The sequence below is a fragment of the Podarcis cretensis genome (genome assembly GCF_951804945.1).
Source record: "Podarcis cretensis genome assembly, chromosome: 4".
Lineage (NCBI taxonomy): Eukaryota > Metazoa > Chordata > Lepidosauria > Squamata > Lacertidae > Podarcis > Podarcis cretensis.
Genome location: NC_137173.1, coordinates 84,262,604 through 84,274,361, shown reverse-complemented (window position 1 = coordinate 84,274,361; position 11,758 = coordinate 84,262,604). Strand labels below are relative to the sequence as shown.

Here is an 11,758-nt window from a genome sequence, read left to right as displayed (position 1 = left end):
AAAAACAACAACCACGTACACCAAAATCCTACCTCACTTTCAAGGCTGCTACAACCTGAGTTGTACTGCAGCCACAGTTCTCTGGATCATCTCCCAAGGAGAAGTCGAAGGTATCCCTTGACTGCTTCTAGGTCTTGGGCTATTTCAGTGATTTAGTGACAACTGATGGATCATCTATCCAGTAACTCAGTGGAGTCAGAAAATAAAAACGTGGTGAGACCCTCAGTTCCCGGGGGGGGGGGTAACTGCTGTATTCTGGATGCTGGATCCATGGAGCCAACGGGAAAGAAAAGACCTTGCTAGGCCACTGTTGTGCCCTGGGATGTGGGAGCAGTAACAAAGGCTCCTAAGCACTGCTGCTCTCCGGCTCTGTGGGGCAGGCAGCGAGTAGGACTTAAAAGGCAAGTGAAGGACGAGACAGGGTGGAGTAGCTAGTGCCCTGCGTTCCATCCCTGTTAAGGTGAAACCCATAGTATTTAAAGAGCAGTCAGTGAATTTTCCACTGCGAGCCTGATTTTCTGATTTGCATGGCACACGTACGTGAGAGTGAGACAAATGCTGATTCAGCAATCTGTTTTGCCTGTTCCTCTGTGGTTCCATAGGCTCTTGCCTTTCTTTTTAAAAGCTGCACAGATGCATCGATTCATTTATACAGTCATAATTCGCCTTATTAAAAGAAGTACATAAAAATAAAACCAACCACTTTCCAAACTGCACAACCAGATTCCCCTACCCTGTTCAAACTGAGCAATCATCCTGATTTGTTTGCAGGGATGTTAGATGAAATTGCACCAAGCTAGGGTTATACCACATAAAGGTAAAAAGGTAAAGGACCCCTGGATAGTTAGGTCCATTCAAAGGCGACTATGGGGTTGTGCTGCTCATCTCTCTTTCAGGCCGATGGAGCTGGCGTTTGTCCACAGACAGCTTTCCGGGTCATGTGGCCAGCATGACCAAACCGCTTCTGGTGCAATGGGACACTGTGGCAAGTGTCAGAGTGCATGGAAATGCCGTTTACCTTCCCGCTGTGGCAATTTTTCTAATTGCAAGCATGCTTTCGAACTGCTAGGTTGGCAGGACCGAGCAACGGGAGCTCACTCCGTCGCGGGGATTCGAACCGCCAACCTTCCAATCGGCAAGCCTAAGAGGCTCAGTGGTTTAGACTACAGCGTCACCCGTGTCCCACATTCCCTCCCCCAGCATGTTTTCCTGTCAGGTTTGTTGTGCAAAAGTGCCGTCCGTGTATGCTGGGATGTGATCAGATCCTGCTTGGAAACAGCAAGAGCCAAGAACTGCCCTGAATCGTGCTCCAAAGTCGCAGAACTAGTTTTCCACAGGTCTCCTTGAGGGAAAGGCACATCAACAGTGCAAACAGGTTTGGAAAGAAGAAAGTCACTCTATTTTGGTTGTGTGTGAGAGCACATGCATTCACTCACTACTTTGTAGCTGGGCATTGATGAGTGCAGCTTGTATAACTTCTAGGAAATACCCCCCCCCTTCTTATGCAAGTGTTCCGAAGAGTTTTTCCCAATGAAATTCAAGGGGTGTGCCCACTTTGTTAATCGTTGCAGCTGTCAGGATTTATAAATTCTTCCCTGGGAAGTGCTGCTGGCAAGTTACGTTTCAGACTTTCCTGCTTTTCTCTATAGCGCTATTTACAGACTGACCAGTGTTGGGGGAGAGATTCTGCAGGTGTGAATTTTGGCCTCCGCTTTCTGTGGAAACCTGGAACAATAAAATAAAATAACCTAGGTATGTTGCTTAGTGCATTGCAATAATTGTTGTTGTTTTTAAAAAATTAAAGGCACAGTTTTGATGTAGCTTGTGTTTAGATATCTAGTTGTTTTTCATCTGAAATATATCACTCACAGTCAAAAGATATCCATATCTAATCAGCAGGGTGCCAAGTTAACATTTCTGAGCGCTGTAAGGTTGTTCCAGATTACGGATAATAATGTCCTACGGGGGTGACCTTTAGAATAACATTTTGTGCAAAGGCTTTGAAAGGTAATGCTTGATCAAGAGTGTCTGTCTAAACAATACTGTCAGTCAAAGCGCAGCCAGGTTTTTGGGTCATTTTTCTCGCTGCTTCTCCTCAAAAGAAAGGTGCAGGTCCTGTGCACACTGCCCTGGGAGTAAGCCCCACTGAACAGAGTGAAACTTACTTCTGAGTAACCATGCATGCATAGGATTGCACCACACAAATCACAAACAGCTATGCTCATATTCTATGTACAGGGCAATCCTATTCAAGTCTCGTTGAATTCAGTGGGGCTTAGTCTCAGGTAAATGGATAGAGGCTTGTCACCGATTTTATTTCCTTCCGGTTGATTGCGTGAGAAACTCTCAAAACAATTATTTCCCCCATTCAGGGAAGTTAAAGTGGGCTGGGAGAAAGTAGGACTAGTATGTGTTAAAACCTGGGAGTGGGGAAAAGATTGTCCCTAACATTCCTTCACAAGGATGATTGTGTAGCACAATCCTTACAACACTGAAAATTTATTCTGTGATTTGTGTGTGCTGCTGCTGCTGTTGTTGTTTTTAAACTTTTCTTAGTTGTTTTTGTTATATTTTGCACATAACCTTGAGATAACTTATCAGCTTGGATAGCTCAGTTGCTTAGAGTGTGCAGCTACTAACTCCAAGGTTGCAGGTTTGATCCCCCTATGGGACAGCTGCATTGCAGGGGGATTGGACCAGATGATCCTATGATCTATATCTATATATTTATATATCTATAATATATGGAAGGCTATTATTATTATTATTATTATTATTATTATTATTATTATTAATCTACAGATTCACTTTGTTCATTCTGCTGTCTAAATGTCCTTGCTATGGCTTTGGTGCACACTTGAACCAGATCTTCTAAATACTTTACGCACGACCATTACTTGCATAGCCTAACACAGTGGCATAGCATGGCTGGGGGGCGGTTGCCCCGGACGCAAAATTGTTAGGGGCACAAAATCTCAACACCCAGTGCTGGCTCAATACAGCTGTGCACTTCTGTTCCTGGGATCCTTTGAAAACGGCTTCTCTGTATAAACCAGGAAGTGACCTCTCCAGGCAACGGAACAAGTCTTCTTTTCTTATCTCTGTGGTTGCGATCTCCTGGGTGACATGGATGCTGTTAGGCAGCTGAATGCACATGTGTACTCTGTACATTTCCCCCTCTCTCACCCACCCCCTCTGCACAGCCCTGGGCTCTGGCAACCCAAGGTATGCCACTGGCCTAACAATATCCAGCATGGTTGATTTATTGTTGGTTATACTGCCGTAGCATAAGGCCTCTTATTGTCGTGATAGCCAACATGGTGTCGTCCAGATATTATTGTATGGCAGCTGCCATCATCCCTGATCCCTGGCCGTGCTAGCTGGGGCTGATGAAAATTGTAGACCAAAGCATCTGCAGGGTACCACATTGTCCACTCCTGACATGTATGCATTTGAAGCCAAATGCATGACAAATGAAAGAAAATGCCATGCCTTCCAATTCGTTACTAAAGCTGTGCTTGGCTTTTTTAAAAATAGTTCTTCCTTTGTATTGCTAGGCCATTGTATGAAATGGAATCCCATTCATTGCAACCCAAGCATCTTGGATCAGATGAAAAATCCAGAAAACCAGACAACAAAAATGGTAAATATTTGCTGGCAAGTGACGCATGAGCCACTGCTTTGTACCTTTGCTACACCTGAGGTCTATCACGTCTCTAAGCTCATGTCCAATCAGTATTTCCAAGCTGTCTTCAAGGGAAGCCCCACATAAAGTTAAGAACAGTAATCTAGCTGGGAGGCTACCAGAACATGGGTTACTGTGGCAAGGCTCTGATCAAGTATACATTAGGTGTATACTTAAAATACAATAGCTGCACACCTAAAATGCTTAACAGGTATGCAGCCCTTGAAATTTTCCATTTTTGGTGTGTGTGTGTGCGTGAGAGAGAGAGAGAGAGAGAGAGAAAGAAAGAAAGAAAGAGTGTGTGTGTTTGTGTGAGAGAGAGTTTATATAGGATTATGATGATCCACGCATGGTTATTGTAAAGACTCATCAACTTTTGCCAGGGAGCCCTAAAATACTTGCTTATCACTTGTAATTACACAATGAACCCAATAATGCTAATGTTGCCTTCGGGTTCTTGTTGCTTCCCTTCAACTTCTCAGAGCCTCCTGTTGGATCTCATACACTCTCCTGAAGGGACTTAAAAATAAATAAATCACAAACCTATTTCTGGTCTGGAATAAAGCTACGAAGAGGCAGAGGGAAGAACGTGCAATGGGGAGCTAGTGCAGGCTCCTGTACAAACAATACCACTCATAACTTGTGTTGTGAGTTGCAAAACAAACAAAGATATACACAAAAAAATTTCCTTCCAGTAGCACCTTAAAGACCAACTAAGTTAGTTCTTGGTATGAGCTTTCGTGTGCATGCACACTTCTTCAGATACACGTGTATCTTCAGATACAAGTGTGCATGCACACGAAAGCTCATACCAAGAACTAACTTAGTTGGTCTTTAAGGTGCTACTGGAAGGAATTTTTTTTTGTTTTGACTATGGCAGACCAACACGGCTACCTATCTGTAACTAAAGATATACACGTAAGTCCACAGGAACAATTCCAAAACTCACATTAGGGCAATATTTTTATTGGGCCAACCGGAATCTTACAAAAGAGTGTGGTAGCTTTTGAGTTCTCCAGAACTTGGATGAGGACATCAGGCTCGATGGTGAACATAAGTGGCAGTGGGGGAGAGAGGAGGAATTTTGGCTGATTCTGAAGACATGATGGAGTTTGCATTGCCTTGTAGTCTTCAGATAGTAAGTAGGCAGCAGACATTAAAATGAAGCTCTAGTCCAGCAGTTCTCAACCTGTGGGTCCCCAGATGTTGTTGGACTACATCTCCCATCATCCCTAGCTAGCAAGACCAGAGCTCAGGGATGATGGGAGTTGTAGTCCAACAACATCTGGGGACCCACAGGTTGAGAACCACTGCTCTAGTCCATTAGGTGAGTTGCAGGTTTTTGGCTGTTGGGAAGAAGCAGCAGGCAATAATTGATCCCCATTTGAGAGAGGGGGGGGGATATAAAATCCAGCTGTTACCCAGACCAGTCTCTACTTGAAAACTTGCACACTCTTTTTGGAACATTTTGGTTTGCCCTAAGAAAGAAATTGCTCAGATGTGGATTTTGGAATTTGTACAATAGAGTTGTAGAGAACCTTCAAGCTGAAACATCAACAAGTATTTTTATGTGACCGTGAGAGAAAATCTCTTTGCAACCAGATCCCTGGCATTTTAGGGTCTTGGCAGGACATCGTTTCTCTTGATCCTTTTAAAAGAAATGTGATCTGGTAATCCAGTCTTTCACCCTCAACTTCAAAGAGAAGCTCTTCCGTGTAGAAATTCTGGTCATTTCGCATCTTCATTATGAAGCCATACAGGAATGCAGCTTTCCAGGTGCATTTGCAGAAGTGATTGTGGTGCTATCGCTGTCGATTAGGAAACCTTACATAGGCAAGGAGCAAGAGCCATCTTGAAGGATTATCGATTTAGTGTGAACTCAGCATTTCACGTGTTTTGATTTCCTTAAAATAGAAGCAAGAAAGAGTAGAAGGGGGACCTTTAGCATATTCGCCAAATCTGCCTGAGTGAGCAGATTAACTAAGAGAGCAAGTCAATTTATGGGGCCAATAGGCTGGAATAGAATAAGTGCAACTGTAAACACCCTGATCTGTTAGATGGTTTAGTGTTGCATATATATATAATCATGTGTTCCTAGGCTGTATCTATGACTTGGCAAAGTCCTGAGTTGACCTCTTAGAAAGCAGAGGACTTGAACCCACTTGACCTTACACTACTCACAAACTGTAGTTTGTTGAGGTTGAAATTCTCAGCACCCTTAATAAGCTACAGCTCCCAGAATTCTTCGAGCATAGCTGCCAACTTTTCCCTTTTCTTTTGAGGAATCCTATTCGGAATAAGGGAATTTCCCTTTAAAAAAGGGAAACGTTGACAGCTATGCCTTCGAGGGAAGCCGTGACAATCTAAAGTTGTATCATATTGCCTTTGAGTTATTTCATTGCAAGGCACAACACTAGGGCTGCTTTGTTGAGGTTGTTGCCGTCCACCCCCCTCCCTAGGTTTGGGCTACGTAATCACACACATGGCTAGACCCAAAACAGTATAAATTCAGTATATAGATTATGATACTGATGCTGGACCTGGAAAAGAAAGCTATTGCCCCAAACAGGGCACATAGCAGCTCCAGGGGTTATTTTCATTTGGTATGGGGAAAAACTTAACTCTCTCCCTCCCTCCCATAGTGCTACAGTCCAGATCTCTTTTTCGTTGGAAATTTTCTTTTGAATGTTGTGCAAACATTTTCAGCATTAAAAACACACACAAATACACATGAAACCCTGTTCTGTGGGTCTTCCGTGTTGCTTCTAGGTTTGGCCCTTGATGAACGTTTATGAAATCATTCTCCACACGTGTCCATTCATGCCTGCTTTCACCACTGCCTCTGTCAAGACAAGAGTTTCTGTCATTTTTGTGTGGGAGAAAGCATGTGCTCAGGGCATATGCTGCATCGCCATGCTGCCACAGTATAGGGTTTCCTAAAAAGTGCCAGCTGGAGTTGCTTGGCAGCATTTCAGCAGGACACTTGAGGGCAGAGCGGATTCCTTGTCCCGAAGCCCTGTCCACCTTGACCTCCCCTGACCCCTTACAGTTTGACATAAACTCACCACGTTAGCACTTTACTTTGAGAATGGATAGCATGATGTCAGGGCACTGAAGAGTGGTGGCTAGATATTGAGGATTGGGGACCAGGAGAAGGTGGGTTGGAGACTTAGAAGAAGGGAATCTGTGAACTGGGGGAACCTGTAACATCCGGGAGATGAGAGTCAGAGGCAGGAGAAGCTGCAAGGCTGGAGAGTGGAGAACAAGTGCAGGAAGGAGGGAGAGAGAGAGAGAATTCTCTTGCTCCACTGGCTCCCAGGACCAGAAGAGGATTGAAGAAGGAGGAGAAGAGGGTTTCATGCAGGCAGAGTCTTCAGCTGCTCGCATGCAGTTCGGATAGGGGAGATATAAAAGCCAAGATCAAGGCCTTTCTGTGTTGTCAACTGCCTCCTCACTGCAAGACCAAGCAGGAACCAAGGAACTGTGGCTTAGGCTGGAAGAGAACCTGTGAGCCTGTAAGATGTGGCTTCCTTTAGCCTTCGGGCAATTTAAAATATGAACCTATGATGAGCCTCCGGCAGTGGAGGTAGAACTTACTGAGTGTGTCTTGTAGCCATTGATTGTCTAGTTCTGCATGGATTGGGCTAATCCAATTCTGAAGACATCTGAGTTGGAGGCCACCACTTGAGAGTGGGTTCCATAGTTTAGCTATGCAAATAAATTCCTTCCTGAATCTGTTGGAAAATTCCATTTCACCTTTAGTTGCAGACATGGAACTGTTGCATGTCACATGTCTGTTTACATGCCAGCACAGCTTGCTGGGAATTTCCATTGTGTGTATAGCTTTTGCTTTTCTCTGTCTCTTGGAGAAGACAAAGACAGAGACTACATGTTTCTTTGTCCTGATTTATGATTAATAAATCCGTAGTTGTAGTATGCTTCCACAAGCCTCACACCTATTCTGTGTGCACAGTTCGCTCTGCTGACATAGTGTGCCCTGGCTTTGAAGCCTGGGTCGCTGATTTATGTTGGAGCAGAGGCCGATGGGTCTTCGCAGCAGGACGGCTGGAAGGAGATGACCCAGCCGGGGTGAGCCAGCTGGCCTTGCAACTCTCTGCAGCCTGACAGAATCTTCCATCATTCAGTCTTCTATTCAGGCGGTTTCAGCCCATGGCAAGAACTCTATAACTCTTCTGTTTCTTTTAAATATATTATTAAAGATATATTAGTTTACCAAAAAATACACGCGTTGTCTCTTTTTTCAAGTTGTGTTTTCTACAGATCAGTTTCATTTGTTGTGAGACATTAGTGTTATATACAGTGTTAGGTTGGGAAGAACAGAGGGAAAGTACACACAGGAAATACAAGACAAACTAGGGGATACCCAGATGCCCTGGCTAACACACCACCAATTACATGACCTCCTAAACAACCCACGAGTAAAATCAGCAGCAACTAGGTCCTTGACAACCTTCGAAAAACCTCCTCCTAACAACAAAGGGACCTGGCAAAGGGATGGTATCCACAGTATACAAAATACTGCTTCAGAATCCACAAACCCCCTTGACGTAATCCAAAAGCAAAGAACTCAGTCTGAAACTCACTTACAGATTGTACCTAACTCTATAACTTCTCTGACTTCTATGTCTCATTGGTGCTGAGTCAAGGTGGGATTCCGTTCTATTATTATAGCTTTATAAATAGCAAGCGTGATAGATGGCAGCTCCCCGAGGCCACATATATCACGCTAAACAATTATTGTTAGGGACTTTTTGTGGGCAGGGACATAACTCAGATGGCTTCATGCTCAGCAGGGCTGCCTGGCCATATAGAGGTTAGTGGCTTTTGCGATTAGGTCACTGCACTATCGTTAGCTGAGCTGGGCTACCTCTCGCTGTTATTATGACACATGACCTTTCCATTGTTTTATTACTAGGACCAAACGGAGATGAACAGATAGTCGCAGAGATCATGGGAAGGTGTTTCTCCCCTTCGCTGATAACCACCCAAGCCTGGGAAGGGTTCCATTTTGTTGGCCACAAGATAAAGATCACGGAATCCACCGACTGCTATGGAGCTGTCGTCTGGCCTTCGGTATTGCAGGCAAACAAGACTGTTGGCTCTGATACGTGAAGCAGAGCACAGTGTGAAACGCAAGGGGTGGTTGTTTAAAGCCTGGGGAAACTAAAGTTCTGTGAAGATGAGGCTCTAAATACAGACAGCTGATGTATTTGGGGATCAGAATTGCTACCCAAAAGGAGCAATTCACTGCAAGATCAACAAGCTCCATCATCCATACAAGGAAAGCCTTGCTGCTATTATTAATAATAATCAAGGCATATGCATATTTATTTATTTATTTATTTATAATGCTATTTCCCCTGTCAATTTGCTCTTGTACTGTTTTTGTTTTTCCCCATCCACAGGCTCTCGTTATCTGCCACTTTTTGGAAACTAACATGAAATCTTATAATCTGGTTGATAAAAATGTCATTGAAATTGGAGCTGGGACAGGCCTGGTCTCAATAGTAGCCAGTTTCCTTGGTGAGTATGGGTAGTGACCTCTAGATCAGAAAGTGGTATTCCAAGGTGTGTGTGGGATTTTAGTGCACCTGTGACCAAGGAGTAGCATGTCAGCTCAAAAACAAAAGTAGCAACAGAGACAGGGGCTCACTATCTTTTAAACACAGGTCTCTCCCCCCACCCCATATAGAAATGTGGTTTTGCAGGAAGAGGGCATGGTAGATAGACCATGTAAGGATGGATTTAGACACTAGGAGAGGAAATATTGTTTTAGTTATTATCCTTCCTTGCCCATGTGAGTGAGATCAGCAGAGTACCATCCATTGTGGCCAGAACTTGGAAGACAAGGTTGATTTAACCTTCTAGAAACAATAATCCAGGATTCTTTAAGGTAGGCTGGGTTTTTCTTGGTATTACCACTTTTCTCCACCTTGAAAACAGCAATCGCACACACATTGTTTTGTGAAGAAATAAAAGTAGCATTTACTTACATATTCTAGATTTTGAATTAGCAAAACAAAGACAGGTTTATAACTACTAAGTTACAAAAGTACAAAATGTAAGTTCAGAAATGGTGTCTGAGCTGCATGTATGGTCAGCTTGGAGGCATGGTGAAGAAAGAGAAATATGCCTTGGCAGGAAGGAAGCTTGTAGTATTACAGCTTCTTGCCAAGGCAGACAAAGGAAGTGATCTCACAGAGTTCTCTCTAGCAAATTTTACAGGGAAGCTCTGTGAGCCTCAGCCCTTTCATGTGCCTATCTGGCAAAGTGTGAATTGTTGGTTTGGCGGCAGTAATGACCCACAGACCAAAGGGTTGTAACTCAGTGATAGGGTGTCTGCTTTCTGTGCCGAAGGTCTCAGATTCAATCCCTGGCATCTTCACACAGGGCTGGGAGAGACTTCCTGTCTGAAAATCGGGAGAACTTTTACCAGTCAGTGTAGATGGTACTGAGTTATCGAGGAACCAATGGTCTGACTTTGGTCTAAACAGCTGCCCATGTTCCTACTGTCTTCAATGATGCCAGAGAGCATTCCTGCAAAACAGTCTTAGATTTGCTAAGCATTCATTCTGTGGCCCCTTCCTGCCACAGGTGCACGTGTGGTTGCCACCGATTTGCCTGAATTGCTGGGGAACCTTCGGTACAACCTTGTCAAAAACACGAAGACCAAATGCACGCATGAGCCCCAGGCAAAGGAACTGTTTTGGGGGGTCGACCTGGAGAAGAATTTCCCCAGGGCTTCGTGCCACTTTGACTACATCCTGGCGGCCGACGTTGTGTACCACCACCCTTACCTGAACGAGCTACTCCTTACCTTCGACCACTTGTGCAAGGACAACACCATCATCATCTGGGCCATGAGGTTCCGACTGGAGAAGGAAAACCAGTTTGTGGACAGATTCAAGAAACTGTTTGACCTGGAGGTTATAACTGATCTCCCCAGCTTAAATATAACCCTGTTTAAAGCAAAGAGAAGGCATAAAGCGAAAAGGCCTTCCCTTTTCCCATCCAGACTGCTGGTTAGGTGATTGTCAATGCATGGGTCTCTTTTGTTAGCCAGGATTAGACCATTTCTCATTGGATTGCTAGGTTTGAACGTATGATACTGGCAGAGCACTCAAATGTTTGGTCCTCGCTTGCAGTCCGAAATAATACAACACATCAACAGATTCACGATGGTCCATGCACACCTTTGTTTGCACTGATAATGAGCCGCAATACATACCTTTACAGTGTTACCCTGGGTTAAGTACTTAATTTGTTCCGGAGGTCCGTTCTTAACCTGAAACTGTTCTTAACCTGAAGCACCACTTTAGCTAATGGGGCCTCCTGCTGCTTCTGCACCGCCGGAGCACAATTTCTGTTCTCATCCTGAAGCAAAGTTCTTAACCTGAGGTACTATTTCTGGGTTAGCGGAGTCTGTAACCTGAAGCGTCTGTAACCTGAAGCGTATGTAACCCGAGGTACCACTGTATAACTATATGCAGATACTAAAGTGCAGCGTTATTCATAATATTGCTATGAATTTGTGGAAGGAGGCAGATTCCCCCGTAATTCCTTATTTAGTAAATGGTAGAATTTCGCTAACGTTTGGAGTATTAAGAGAAGATGTAAAAAAACAGTGTAAAAAAACACAGGCTGAGCTAGTTCTCTTGTTCTGGAGATTGGCTGACAGAGGTGCCAACAAAGACAGGCGATGGCAGAGTTCATTACCCTGACAAACGGTGGCACATTTAGCGTCAGACAAAAAATGGGGTGGCGTCCCTCCCACAACTGGGTATTAGTAGCAAAAGACAATAGCAGAGGTGAAGGGGGAAGTTTCCAGCTTGACTGACTTCTGTTCTGGAACCAATCTTCCTGAAGCTATGAGGAGAGCAACAAGAGACACTCTTGGCATGTAATGTTCTGCACTCCCTACATGTAAACTCAGGTGTAAATAAATCGTATTTCTTAAGGATGCTACAGTCTCCAACGTGTCTCATTCCGAAGGAACACAAACCCTGGTGAAGTGTCAAGACCCCTTGCTACCTCTCGGCAGAGACTGGGGGC

The 11,758-nt window shown here is 44.2% G+C and overlaps 1 protein-coding gene across 4 annotated transcripts; it reads left to right on the top strand.

Moving 5' to 3' along the window:
- Positions 1 to 1,192: 1,192 nt before the first annotated feature.
- LOC307215374 (protein-lysine methyltransferase METTL21E-like) lies at positions 1,193 to 11,667 on the top strand. Of its 4 annotated transcripts, none has more exons than XM_079974564.1 (6): positions 1,193 to 1,375; positions 1,650 to 1,752; positions 3,558 to 3,643; positions 8,622 to 8,779; positions 9,112 to 9,229; positions 10,301 to 11,667. In XM_079974564.1, exons 3-6 carry the CDS (start codon positions 3,571 to 3,573, stop codon positions 10,735 to 10,737), a joined length of 786 nt encoding a protein of 261 aa, XP_079830690.1. In that variant the 5' UTR covers positions 1,193 to 1,375; positions 1,650 to 1,752; positions 3,558 to 3,570; the 3' UTR covers positions 10,738 to 11,667. The 4 variants fall into 4 exon arrangements, 3 of the variants coding, with proteins under 3 accessions (XP_079830690.1, XP_079830691.1, XP_079830689.1); XR_013838491.1 differs by lacking the exon at positions 1,193 to 1,375 and having other exon boundaries at positions 1,399 to 1,752; positions 10,301 to 11,211; positions 11,245 to 11,667; XM_079974565.1 differs by lacking the exon at positions 1,193 to 1,375 and having other exon boundaries at positions 1,397 to 1,692.
- The last annotated feature ends 91 nt before the right edge of the window (positions 11,668 to 11,758 follow it).